This window comes from Pelecanus crispus, chromosome 1 (genome assembly GCF_030463565.1).
Source record: "Pelecanus crispus isolate bPelCri1 chromosome 1, bPelCri1.pri, whole genome shotgun sequence".
NCBI classification, from domain to species: Eukaryota; Metazoa; Chordata; class Aves; order Pelecaniformes; family Pelecanidae; genus Pelecanus; species Pelecanus crispus.
Window position 1 is genome coordinate 40207277 of NC_134643.1, and position 14682 is coordinate 40221958.

The window sequence follows — 14682 nt, forward strand, 5'->3', positions numbered from 1 at the left end:
CCCCGTGCCGCCGCGCGAGGAGGAGGGCCCTGTCCGGCCGCCTTCTGCTGCCCCCTCCTCCGTGTGAGGGGACCGGGGCGACCGGGGCGGGGGTGGGGGAGGTGATGAGCTTGGGCCGGGGGCTGCGGCGGCGGCGCGGCTGCTGCTGCTGCTGCTGCGGCGGCGGCGGCGGGAGGCGACGGCGGGCCGTTGGAGGGTCTGTCCGGCCGGCCCGGGGCCAGGGGGATGCAGCGGAGGACGTGTCTGGGTCTGGGTGTAGCTGATCGGAGAAGAGAGGCAGCCGCCGACCGGAGAGGCCGAGGAGCAGCGGAGGAGAGCCACCCTGACATGCCTTTTCCTCTCCCTCCTCTCCAGCGGCCATGTTAACCAGAAAACCCTCAGCTAGCGCCGCCGCTGGTGCTGCCTACCCAGCCGGTAAGGAGAGGCCCGCCGCGATCGCCGCCGCGACGGGCTGCGGGCTCCCCCCGCCGCCCCTGCCGCGCCGGGCCGGGCCGGGCCGTGCGCCGGGGTGGGGGTGTGTGTGTGTGTGTGTGGGGGGGTGAGGCTTGGCCGCCCCGCAGCTGCCGCCGCAGCGGGGCCGTGCGTGTCGGAACAATGATCCACCCTCCCCCCGGCAACCGAGCCCGGGGGGCCGGCGGGGCGCTGCGTGCTGGCCTCCGGCGTGCTGTTGTTGTGCGGGTGGCGAGTTCGCGTCAGGGAAGGGGCGGGGGGGTGGGAATCGCTTAGAAAAACGACCCAGGAAAAATTGGGAATCGCTGTGTTTGCCGGAGCGGCCGCATTTGACAGGGGGCAGCGGTGCCCGTCTCCTCTTGCCGCTGCAGGCTTGCGAACTCCTGGCGGGTCCCCGCGGCGCCGGGATTTCGCCGGGCCAGACGGCTCGGGAGGGGTCGGGCGGCCGTCCAGCCCCGAGGCGTGTGCGGGGCAGAGCCGGCTTGTTTTCCCGGTTGGGCGCCTGCCGGTGGCGGGTTAATCTCGGATGAAGGGTTTAGCCGGGCGAGCGTGGCCCGCCCGCGCTATTAGCCGGATCGGTGCCTGTGTGCGCCGCGGCGGTGATTAGCTTTTAATGGCTTCTGCCTGAAGCAAGACGGGCGGCGGTGCCGGCGAAGCGGCGGGGCCGCGGACCGCCGCCCCGACGGCCGCGCTGCCTGAGGGGCCGCCGCTGCCCTCCGCGCTCACCCCTCTGCTCTCCGCAGGCAGGGCAGGGGACAGCGGCCGCCCGCTGCAGTCTTCCCCGGGCACCGGAGCCGGGGTCTCCCGGGCAGGAGCTGGGACCGGCCCGCCGTCGCCCCTCGCATTGCCGCCGCTCAGGGCCAGCAACGCCTCCCACACGGTGAGCCCGGGCTCGGGGCGGGAGGCCGGGGCGGGGAGGGGGGGAAGGGGCTGGCCGCGCCGCCGCCGCTCTCCTTTCGCCGGGCGTCCCCCGCGGCGGGACCGAGCCCTCACGGGCACCCCGGGGCGAGAGAGGGCAGGGGCCCCGCCGCCGCGGGCGCCCCGTCCCGCCTAACGAGGTCCTTGCCGCTTAAGCAAAGTGCATGTAATTTCTGCAGGCTCCTATCAAATGTGCATGTTTGTTGTGAGGCTGGAACCCTGTGACTGCACTGAGAAGCAGCTTTCTCCCTCACCCCCCTCCCCGGCCCCCCTTCCGTCTGGTTTTGTGTCTCATTTTCAGTGACAAATTCGATCTTCCACACTCGCACAGAGGAGCTGTTCTGGTAAATGCATTTTTTGAGATGACATTATTTTGGCAATGAGGTTAGTCACTGTGATTAAAGGGTCACATGAACTGCGGTGAAAAATGAAGGCTGTTCTCCCCTTGTATGTCTGATTAGCTTAGGCCGATAGCTGTCTTCCCTAGAAATAGCTATCACTGTACTCAGGGACAATGATTGGATGAATCCGACTTTATTGCTGCAGTAGTTTATCTAAAGAAATAAGCACTGATGGCATGAAAAGGATGTTATTTTCCGGTTCTGTGATATCTCACATTATCTCCCACTCCTAGTTAATCTACTAGGAATGAAACTTCCCAAGTATGCCACTATATATGGATGAGGGAGGGTATCTCTGTCCTGAAGGCATGACAGAGTAGGGAGAGGGGTCTATATGCTGTCACGTTAACACTAAATATCTGAAATTTTTAGTGCATGCATTTCCTTTTAAATTATGAAAGATTTCATACTGCCCTGAAAGGCATTGATGGCATACTTTTCTTAGAATTAATGAGTTCTTCAAGAATGCTCACATACTATCTTCGTAAACATATGGCAGAGCTTTAAATGGTAATGTGATGATGGCCTAGTGGAAGGTGAAACTATGTGTTTAGATACTAGTGTTTCAGTGACTTTCTATGTAGCTTCAGGGGTAAAAGCATCTTATTCAAATCCATTTATAGAAAGAATTGGCTTAAATTACCAAAAAATCAGTATATATAGGATGTCCTCAAAAGGAATGATGAATATTCTGCAAATTCAAGGTGGAGCTGCATACTTGAGATCAGCATCACTGTATGTTTATGTAGCTAGGGTATAAACCTGAATTGTTCATTAGTATCAAAGGCCAATCTTTTCACATTTGTATACCAGTTAAGTGCTGGTTGATTTTAGAGTTGGGGCGGCAGCTTCATGTTTTTTAAAAAAACAGAAAAGAGGAACGTAGTACAAACAGCCTGGATGCCCATCATGAAACTGCACGTACAGATGGGCCCACAAATAACAGGGGCCTATATGTAACAGAGCCCAGGCTTAATTCAGGATTAGTGAAAGCGCAGTGGTCCAGCTATATATCTGGGACTACTTACTAATTTTGGAAGTACAGAACTTTGGTATTTTTATACATAGATTTGTATGTGTGTGTGTGTATTATATATAGTGTCTGTGCATATATACATACATATATAAAGATGAAGTCTTTATGAAAGCATGCAAGGGGTGTTCAAGTGTTACATTTCTGTGTGTCAAGTATTTTTATATATATATCATTGTGTATGTATGCATATATTTATATATAGCATATATGCATGTGTGTATATATAGATACATAGAGATGAAATACTTAGGGAAGCACAAAGGGATGATCAAGCATTATATTTCTGTGTTTCATGTCCCTCTAGATTCTGACTGTTGCAAACTCTGCCTTTCCTTTGTGGTACAGAGCCTACTCTACAGTATTTATTTAGCCTTGGGTACCATTGCAGAAATACCTCAGACTGCCTTTCTGAATTTTGTAGGTGGTTATTTTGTGGTTGGCTAACATAACTTTTTGCGGTAAGGATCAGATGTGACATCAGAATGCTGGATTTTAGCCTTAAAAAAAAAAAAAAAAAGGGCTGTATCTGTTACGTGATCTTTCTATAAACTTCAGGCCTACTGACCTCAGCTGGCACTGACTGATTGAAACCTTTGGTTTTGCATCCCACCGCTTCCTCTAATCAGACCTATTTAAAATGGAACATTTCAGTTTTCTTAAACCATTTTCCTTCTTTGTGTTCATTTGCTTATTCTGTTTTCATCCCTGTTGTATCTATGTGACTTCAGTAATAGCTAAAAATTGAGAGTATTTCTCAAGTTTCAAACTTTCAGACAGTGTAGTTTGCTTAAGTGGTTGAACTTGCTGGATGCTGGGGGCTGGATGTAAGTATGTGCCTTGTGTATTCACTAGTTGAGAGACTGAGATGAAGATAGTATTTTATTTAAGCTAAAAAGTTTTTCTTTTAATTCAGGCAGAGGGGAAATACGCTACCTGTCGTATTTCTTGTAGCAGTGAGTTGTGTGATCTAGCCTTTCGTGAAACTGTTGTCTCCTACTTTCAAGTGAAGTTTCATTGTTTGGTAGAATATAATAGCATGGGAGAGCATGAGTAGAAGGGGGGAAGATACTGTTTTACACAGGCTTCGTATAACAGGGCAGAGGTTTTGGCTGCAGTCTCTGCAATCACAGCAACCTTTGTTGCTAAGGAGGCTGTTGTGTATTGTACCAGGGAAAGGTTTCGTTTATTTTTTAACAAAACTTACGGTTTCATTCTAGGCCTATTCATGTCTGCTTCCATTCCTGACTATCTTTTTGGCTCGTGGTGGAAAACATGAACTTATTTATATCCCCTTGTCCTCTTCATTTTCCTCTCCAAAGTCATTGCTTTCTCTTTTGAAGCCTTAAGTTCTTGCCTTGATTGGAACCTTTTTCTGTTCACTCTCTCCTTCATTATGGTGTTCATACATCCACTTGACATGCTGCAGTAGAGATTATCTTGCTTGCCTGCTGCTCTGCTCGTGTAAACCCCCACCTGTCTGAGTCCCTCTCCCAGACTCTTGTCTCTGTCTTCTGCCTACTTCCATCTCTGTTCTTTCTTATTTGGCATGTGTCCCTGCATTCTGCACTCTTCCTGTTTCTCTTGCAGTAAAGCAGTCTTAATCTTTTTCTCCTCCTGTCTAGTACTGTAACAACAACCCATTTAGAGTGCGTGATTCAGTGCCCTCCTCTTCAAGCCCTTTTTAAGATTTCCCTACAGCAAGCCTGTTTTGTTTTGCCACTGGGGATGAATGTCTATTCATATACTTCTGCATCAATCATTCAGTTTTAATCTTAAAAATTTTAAATTTAAAAATTAAAAAAAAAAATTTACACTATAATAGAGCTGAGATTCCTGGACTCTGTTAACATTAAGATCTGGTGGGTTACATGCTGCAGATTTTCATTGTGGGCAGCTGCTTTAAAGCAGGTAAAACCAAAGAAAATACCTTCCTATTGTGGTGTTTTCGTGTAATAAATTGCCATAGAAATGCTGTCACATTTGAGTGGAAATAACTATACAGTCATGACCTTTGCTATATCTAGATTTCTTTAGATGTTCTTCTTCTACATAAAACTTGTGTCTGGGGGGAATGTGAAGCTATCTACTTTTAATGGATGGGCTCTGAAATTTGGGCTCCAACAGTTGGTGACTGTACTATGGGGACCGCAGTACATCTGGGCACATCTCTCGTATGTATATGCTTCTGCTTACCTGAATGCCTTGACTGTCCTTTTTGGTTTCAACATCTGTAATACATGCAGGGTGTCCCAGAAGTATTCAGACTCACCGCACCTGCGCAGGCGTGACAGGAGGAAAAAATTTATGAATCAGTATCACTCTTGAGGCATAGTTCTCTCTGTGAAAATATAAGCTATATAAAGTCAAAGTTAACTTTTAAAAAAATAAGCTTATATGGACCAGATATGACAGCAGCAAAAAATCCAAATGGTGTGGTTTTTCTACAGCTCTTGTTGAGCCACAGGCTCTTTAGGTCAAGGGCTTAGTCTTTTTCGGTGTATAAAACCCATGCTCATAATAAAACCATTATGATAATCCCGCATTATTGTTATCGTACTAATTAGCAGCTAATTTTAGTTCTGAAGAGAGGAATGCTGTTGAATTCATTTATCAAGGAAAATAAGGCCTTTTGTACATTTGCTCAGGCTGCAGTCAAGAAAATGGATGGTGAAGTGTGCTACAGCTGATACCATATGCCTCTAGCATGTTAGACACAGTAGGGCTGAAACTTGCATGCCCAGAAGTGCTGTAAAGAAAGGGGTATATAGTGCAACACTTACTCTTTAATTAAAGTTACTACTTTGGAACACTATTTCCCCCTTGTCCTCATCTATGCAGAGTAATAGCAGATGAAGACATCTTGTTCCTGTGCAGTATTTCAGCAGGCCATCTTGATGGGTTTATTATTAAGATTAGTTTTATAAACCTTTTTAGATTCTGATTGACAGCAAAGTTTTTTTTTCTGGGGTTTTGCTCAAAATAAAATGACAATATATATAGCTGAAATGTGTGTCTATCTTGGCTAGTTTTATAGGGTGCTATTGTCACACCAAGTGACTTTTACGAAGATAGAATATGATACAACTACATAATGTCTTGATGCTTTTAGAAGATAAAGTTGAGAAGAGGTATATGCTCCTGTGGTGTTCGATCCTATAGTCATAGTCTTGTAGAAGGTCTTGAAACAGACCATTGCATTGGCTGAGTGTTACCACAAAGGAATTGCCTATCAGTTTGCCTTCTTGTTAGCAGGGTGAACTTTTTATGCTACTTCTATGTTGTTACAGGTCTGTAGTCTTAAGTATTGTAAGTTACTGTTCTACTTCTGTCCCTAAATGCATTTGTGAAAACAAAATAATAAACCCCAAACACTCCCACCCCCCCCCCAAAAAAAAGTGTGGTGTTTGGTTTGTTTTTTTGTTGTCTGGTGTCTCCACTTCAAAGGTTAGGTGAATGTTTTCAGCATAGCCATCAGCTTCCATAAACTGAGCAAACCAAAGTTAAAGCAAAATCCTAGCGGCGATTTTGAAGTTATGAAAAACTACTGGGAGAGGGAAAAAAAAAAACATTGTAACATTTGCTGGTTTGTAATTGATGTTGCCGGAGGATTCAGGAAGATTAGCTCTTTGAGTTCAAGCTTACCTGTTATTTCAGTATGTTTTGTGGAGAAATGTGTACATCAGTAAGGTTTCGAAGATGCATGCTGTAAAAAATATGTAAATCTTAGCAGGTGTAGGTGGGTCTGAGCGCAGGCAGTAAAATACATAATAGGTAAGCTGCATAAGTGCATGCAGGTTGTCAGCTGCGTAGGTTGTTGGTTCTGGAATTTACAGGCCCATCTACAGAAGCAAAAGGGAGACACGTTATAAACCTCTCAGGCTTATGGTTTCAGATGAAAGGCTGATGGAGCTTCTGTGTACCACGAACAGTTCGGTACTGCGCTAAGAAGGCTGTAGTCCTTTGTAGCTTCCCAAGCCCATTAGCTGTGGTTCAGAGAATTTACAGCGTCACTGGTGAGACCTGTGGAGCTTGTAAGCAGTGCAAGCCTGAACTTGACAGCAATCTCAGACACCCGGTAGCCAGAAGTAGATCGGCAGAGCAAAGGGCTGGTGAGAATCCAACCCTCATCCAGGTTGGAAACAGAAGAGGTGGTGATTCTTGTGCAGGCAGTACCCTGAGATGGGGAAAATCCATTTTTCTTATTGGCTTTGTGGTTGTGAAGTGTCTGATAGCTCTGAAACGCCTGTTGGGTTTTTTGAAAGAAAAGTGAGCTCTCTTCTCCCTCACAGCTTTTGGAATAGAGCCTGTGCTAATTTGGTGTCTTTTCTTCCACAAAGAAAACCAGTGCTACTGTCTGCATCTGCATTTGCATTCCCAAGCAGCAGCTGACTGAAACTGGCAAAACCGGTCACTTTGGATTTGGGGTGAAGCTGGGATAATGGTGGTGATTTCGTTCTGCTGCTTGGGGAAAAAAGCCAACCTGTGAGCACCAAGAGAAACCATGAGGCTGCCTGAAGGTGCAGGAAGCAGAGCTACATGGTTTACACTTTGTAATGTGTTTGCAAACATGCTTTTAGGGAAAAGAACTCTTCAGTGCCTGTTGAGAGTGGATAAATGTTTGGTTTTTTTCCAATCCCTGATACAAAGCAAACAACTGAAGTTTGAGGAATTCCCCTGTACATGTATTGAAACGAGCAGTGCTTAGGAAGGGCAGAAAATAGTTAACTTTGAAAACAGGTGACTCAAGTGAAAAAAAAAAAATTCAAGATATGAACTGTGGCAATGAGTACTTGGGTTAAGAAATTCTTAAAGATGGTTTTCTTCTCTGTGCTCTTTCTTCCTCATTGTCTGTACGTTAGTATTTACTGTCTGCTCCCGGTTTGTCTGGATATGTTCTGCTTTGCTGTTCAACCAGTGATGCAGAAGAAACGCTTGTACCTGGAATCTCCTAGCTTGAGTACTTATAGTCTGTACAGTTACTCTGCTGCTTCATTGTGCATTTCTCACTTAATGCAGTTTTGCAGTAATGCATGTGCTGAACCTCCGACACATCTCACTAACTAGATCCCATTCTTCTGAGATGCATCATGTAGCAGCTCTTGGGGCCGAATTGTTTTTTTTTTTTTCAGTAACTGCTGTTTATATAGAGGATCAGGGCAACCTTCAGGAGACTGCTGCTGCGGTGTGCTTCAAACTTGACCTGAAGGAATTCCCTGTAGGCATGATAGGTTTGTTAAGTCCCCTTGATGATTTAATTCCTGGTGCTTTGGAGACATCAAACTAGGAAGGGAATTAATGTCGATATCCTGTATATCTTTACTGTGCTTAAATGTTACAAACGTCTTTGCTCTGAATTGCAGTTGTGTGGCAATGCTTTCTATGAGATTGATCAAATTTGATAGTGTGAGCCCAAATTGCTCTGCAAATAAACATACACAGTCAAACTGCAATGATGAAATAAAATGGACCGGTTATTCAATGTGAGTCAAAATCGAATCAGAAGAGCAGTGAACTCAGCAGAACCAATCCCTGAGAGCTGTTGTTCTTACGTTGTGTGAGTTCCAGAGCTGCAAATTTTAAAATATTATCCAAAGGTGAAGCTGGTGTCCAGCTGGCTCCTCCTTGGGAACAAGGTACTGGATTTACCAAAACGTGCTTTTGCCATGTCAGACATACCTTAACAGAAGCACAAAGTATGTTAGAGTCTGCGTTGCATGTTCTGGTTTTCTCATTAGGAAGCACTTCTGCGGTTGCATAACAGATTTCATTGCCTCATATCACAGCACACAACTGTCATTTTCTGATTTCATTTCAGCAACCTTAAGTGAACAGGGAATGTGTTTTCCTTAGCTGCCTAGAAAAAATAAGGTTCAGATTAAAAGTGCTCTCAACCCTGGCTTGATCATCTGTCTGACAGTATCAGTGAACTTTTGGTTAGTAATTTGGCATAAATATTAAGACTGGTGAATCAGCTGGAGAGACAGCAGGGGAATTCTTCCCACGTTTGTATAAGACCAGGCAGAAGACAAACTAATTATCCTCTGCTTTAGAGCAAATGAGGAATTCTAAGGACAGCTATTTTAGTGGCAAGTATATGCTTGTAAATGTCTCGTTTCTCCTTAAAAATAACAGGTTTTGAGCAATAGCTGTTTTCACACCCCAGTACTTCCAGTGTTTCTTTGCTTGACAGTGCTGAATTTTGCTGTTTATTTCCTTGTGAAAACTGTCAAGAACAAATGTAATTTCTAAAATAAACTAATCCTTTTTTCCATTCCTTTAAAATAAAGTTACTTGTATGTTTTTCAAGGCAAAGATTTTCTTTCCGCTTAAGTCTGTATCAGGCCCCAAATCTCATCTTGGTTAAAAGTTACAAGACTGGTTTGGGAAAGTGCTAAAGGATATGCTTATGCTTCATTGATCTGAATGCTGTGCTGCATAGTGACTGTCTCAATTGCAAGCAGTGAATGGCATCTCTTGAACTTCAGAAATGTGCAGGTTCTTTTCTGTAAAGTCTAATTTAATGTCCCTCAAGCATACTTCTTGATGTTACAGGACTGTTGCCTTGAAGATTCCTTGGAGGAATTGTTAGCTTATCATGGTAGCACATCTGTGATTGCCTTGTTGCAGACATTTTATAGAGTCATAAAAGTGGCATTTGAGAAACAAGGATCTGTAAAATTTAATAGCATCTAGCAGTATCACAGCATATGTGCTGTATTTTTTAGATTATCTGTAGACAGCTGACTTCTAAGAAAATACTTAGTTTTGAGTTGATATAGGCAGGAGGGCAGGTTGCAGAATGAATGGTGAGTTCATGGCTTTCTTGTTAACTGGGTATGTATTTATTTTCAATTTTAGGTTGGAGGCAGTAAGCACACAATGAATGAGCACCTCCATGTTGGTAGCCATGGACAAATCCAGGTTCAGCAGCTGTTCGAAGATAATAGTAACAAGAGGACGGTTCTGACGACACAGCCAAATGGACTTACAACGCTAGGCAAATCTGGGTTGCCAGTGGTTCAGGACAGACAGTCAGAGAGTGCTCACAGACGACAAGGGAGCTCCAGCTCTTTGAAATCTACAGATGGAACAGGGAAGGTGAAAGCCTCCGTTATGACACCAGAGCAGGCAATGAAGCAATACATGCAAAAATTAACAACTTTCGAGCATCATGAGATTTTTAGCTACACTGAAATATACTTTTTGGGTCCAAATGCAAAGAAGCGGCAAGGTGTGATTGGTGGCTCAAACAATTGCGGGTATGATGATGACCAAGGGTCTTATATACAAGTACCCCATGATCATATTGCGTACAGGTATGAAGTCCTGAAAGTTATAGGGAAAGGAAGCTTTGGGCAGGTGGTGAAGGCCTATGATCACAAGATGCATCAGCATGTGGCACTAAAAATGGTGAGAAATGAAAAACGTTTCCACCGCCAAGCTGCGGAAGAAATTAAGATCCTGGAGCACCTCCGGAAACAAGATAAGGATAACAACATGAATGTTATTCACATGTTGGAAAACTTCACATTCCGCAGCCATATCTGCATGACATTTGAATTGCTGAGCATGAACCTGTATGAATTAATAAAGAAAAACAAGTTTCAGGGCTTTAGCCTGCCTTTGGTCCGCAAGTTTGCCCATTCAATTTTACAGTGCTTGGATGCTTTGCACAAAAACAGAATCATTCACTGTGACCTTAAACCTGAGAACATTCTGTTGAAGCAACAGGGTAGAAGTGGTATTAAAGTGATTGATTTTGGCTCAAGTTGTTATGAGCATCAACGTGTCTACACTTACATTCAGTCACGTTTTTACCGTGCACCTGAAGTCATCCTTGGTGCTCGTTATGGGATGCCCATAGATATGTGGAGCTTGGGCTGTATCCTAGCAGAGCTTCTCACCGGTTATCCGCTTTTACCTGGAGAAGATGAAGGAGACCAGCTGGCTTGTATGATTGAGCTATTGGGCATGCCTTCTCCAAAACTCTTAGATTCATCCAAGCGAGCCAAAAACTTCGTGAGCTCTAAGGGTTATCCCCGCTATTGCAGCATCACAACCTTGTCTGATGGCTCTGTAATACTTAATGGTGGACGCTCTCGGAGGGGAAAACTGCGTGGCCCACCAGAGAGCAGAGAATGGGGTAATGCATTAAAGGGATGTGATGATCCCCTGTTCCTTGACTTCTTAAAACAGTGTTTAGAATGGGATCCTGCTATCCGTATGACACCCAGCCAGGCTTTGCGGCATCCCTGGCTAAGGAGACGGTTGCCAAAGCCTCCAACTGGGGAAAAGGCCTCAGCGAAGAGAATTACAGAGAGCACTGGTGCTATAACGTCGATTTCCAAGTTACCTCCGACTTCAAGCTCAGCTTCAAAACTGAGGACTAATTTGGCACAGATGACAGATGCCAATGGGAATATTCAGCAAAGAACAGTGTTGCCAAAACTCGTTAGCTGAGTTTGAAAAACCCAATGCTGTTAAGATGAGATACAATGTGGCTGAGCCTTATTTGTATGAAAAAGTAGCTCAGATATACATTTTTATTTGCTCAGTAACTTTGTTCATTTGTATCTTTCAGCACTCATTTTAAATGTAAGAAATGTTGATTTTGTTTTTATAAAAACACGGGGACAATGCTTTAAGTTTTTATACTTATTTTTTAAAATGTTTGTCTTCTACAGTACAATTAGCCTTACTGTAACTAGTGTGACACAGTAATAAACATCAGTGGCAGGCCACTGGTTACAACATGACTGTCATGCATTGCAGCGTGGTGTTGAAGGTGTTAACCTTTCTCTTCCATGGTTCATATTAGGTTTCACCTGGGGTAAATTTGTAGGACTCTACTGTTTGGATTTTATGGGTATGGGTCTTGATTCTGCAAACACTCACCTATGCCTGACTGGACTCCAGGGAGAATACTCAAAAGAAATACAGTTAAGCACCTGTAAACTTGTAATTTGAAGTGGAGCCATAGCATGTTACATTGTCATTTTCTGTATGGTAGCCCAGAGAAAGCAGTGGTTATTCAGAAGTAATGTTTTTTGATTAAAATGAGCATTGAAATATAATGCAAAAAATAAGAACTTGCAGGGCTAAAATGACTCTCTTAAGTTGCATGCCGTGTGGTAGAGTGAGAGGAATGGGCAGCCTCGGAAAGAATGAAGATGGAAGTATGTCTGTTCCTCTAAATCTCAAAGTGATTGATGAGTTGATAAAGCAAAATGTTCTGGACTTCATTTCAGGTATATAACATTGAGCATTCACACTGGGCTTCTCCTCACCCCCACGTTTTCTTTTCTCTCCTAATGTGCAGCTTGGTTTCCCTAAATCACATAGGTAGAAGTGCTTGTTCTGTCAGTTTTATACTGTGACTTCCAGACTGTTATGCTACATGGTTTTCACAGCTTGCTTTTATTTCTTCAGACAATGTTTGAGCGACTGTGACCTCTCTGGTACATTTACACTTCAGATCAAATCTGCATGTAGGGGCAAACGCTATGTTACTACATTGCTTTCTGTAGAAAAGTACTTCACCTTAGATGGCATAACTGTAGATGGAAACATCCTCAGTGGAAAGCTTTTCAGTTGGTAGACACCATCCTAGATACTTTCTACTAAGGGAGAATCATCAAAGGAAAGTTAAATGGTTGGAATTTGATTTAATCTTTGGCATTTGTAGCTGAAAATTAACTCTGAAGGAACAGTTAGAGATATGTGTAGATTTGTGTGTGTGTGCGTGCTAATGCTTGGGTTTTCTTTTTTACTTTTAACTGCATTCATGGAAGAAAGATGGTCTCTACTGAGGAATAATATCTAGACCTATGAGAGAAATACTCACGCGTTGTAGCATGTTTTCAACAGTAACAGTTTGAAATCTAGGATCAGTATTTCATCACGTACAATGGCTGTGGTCTACATTGGATGTGTAAAACATATGAAAAAGGAATTTTAAAGTAGAACATAACCTAGAAGTGTTTATGGATGTTAGAACAAGACATACTAGAATGGATTGCATTAAACCTCAATAACTTTACTATAAGCAACATTTATATGCACAGATTTTACTGAGTTACTTGTACAAATTATGAGAAATACTTAAAGCATGGTCCCCTGAGAGGCCAAGAAAGTTTCCGGTTAAGTTCTCCTTCATATTCATTACTTTACCACTTACAGCATAATTTTTTTGTTGGTTGGTTTATTTTTAATTTAGTGTAAGACTGGGGGAGGGATATAAATGCAAAATGACAGAATTCTCAGGAAACATATCGCTTAACTTCTTGCCAAAAAGTCAACACCTAAAGAAGCTCCAAAAATAATTTCTGAGTAGAGGATGGTATTTGTTGATTGATAACTGTAAAAATTAGAGCATCAATCAACCATTTTTCTTACTTTTTAAAAAAAAAATCATTTCCTGCCTCTGGTCAAATTAAATTATTTAGTGTTAAATGTTCACAACTTTATACAATGTCTATAAGTGCAATATGTAAACATGTATGAAATCATGTTAAAAATGAAATATAGTAATACAGCTAAGAAAAGTGGCTTTTGAAATATGAATATCCAGTAAGTTATGGTCAGTAAATTCTAAGTCTGGAAAAGAGATATATTAATTTTCATATAAAATTAACAGACTCTCGTGACTGTGGGAATACAATACTGTGTATTTTTCTACAGTAACTGGGAATCTTTACTTCCTCCACCACCTACTTGGCTTTACCACTCCTTTCTACCTTAACTCTTTCTGCAAAAGTTAAGAAATAGGGATGCTTATGTTAGGGGCGGAAGAAGAATCACCTCCCTTAAAATATTTTAAAGGGAACATTTAATACATGTTCCTGCCTTTCTGGCAATTTAAGGTGAAAACACTCATAAGGTTCATGGGTCATTAATGGGCTGAAACCACTAAATTTGCTTTTTCATGTAACCAGTTCTTAATGCCAATAATGCATTTATGACCCACCTTCATAAATGCTACCGGAAACTTTAAGGCCAAAATATAGTGTGCAGAGCTATTTTTTTAACCCAGATACAGTGCAACTTCCTCTATACTAAAGGAGCAGCTATGTCAAGGTTTTTAAGTGATGTAGCTGCTTTTTATTGTAGCTTATTTATACCTGTAAAAAAGGAGGGGGGGGGAGGATGTTGCCTCTTGCTTTGATGTGATTTTATTCTAAGGGCTCTGATAATTAGGCTGATAGAAGTTGGCTTGGAAACAGTGCTTAGTCTCACATGTTACCATTGTCTAGGGATGTCTGAGCTATTTTCAGATTTAGTAATAGCACAGTGTTGTCTTGTCTTTGGTTGCAGTCTCACTTGGCTCAGTTTCTTGCACCACTGGGGTGTTCATTACCACTTAAGTGTATTGGAACAACAGAGTGATGCAAGATGTGTAGATTAACAATAGAGGATGGATTGTGCCCTTGGTGTTAACAATGTGCCTTTTGTTACAAATGCCGCGTTGTAGGGCATGCATCTGGGCCTCTTTAACCCTTCGAATACTGGATACTAGGGAAGAAATCTCTTTCTAGATGCTCTACCTGTCTTAAAACATCCTGTAGATGATTGAGGCCTTAATAGAAACAATAAGGCAATCACACTGCTAGGGTGGAGAGGACACTCTGTTCTTGTAGTACGTCTTGTTAAGGGGTTAAAGATGGCCCTTCCTTATTCGTTGGACTTGGACATCAAATTGATTTTTTTTTTTTTGAAATAAATTTTTGTTATGGTGACACTAGACAGAAATCAACTGTACTTGTAAAAATTTACCTCAAACTCTTTAGTTTTATAGTGTGATTTAATCCCAGGGCATTTGGTATGAACCAAAGTGCATTCCTTTTATATGTGCCTGGCTCTTATAAAGGTGGCCAGGGA

At 43.0% G+C, this 14682-nt stretch overlaps 1 protein-coding gene across 1 annotated transcript; it reads left to right on the forward strand.

Annotated features, from left to right (window-relative positions):
- The first annotated feature begins 359 nt into the window (after positions 1-359).
- DYRK2 (dual specificity tyrosine phosphorylation regulated kinase 2) lies at positions 360-11265 on the forward strand. Its single transcript, XM_075722502.1, has 3 exons — positions 360-414; positions 1194-1330; positions 9664-11265. The coding sequence occupies exons 1-3, from the start codon at positions 360-362 to the stop codon at positions 11263-11265; spliced, it is 1794 nt and encodes a 597-aa protein (XP_075578617.1).
- The last annotated feature ends 3417 nt before the right edge of the window (positions 11266-14682 follow it).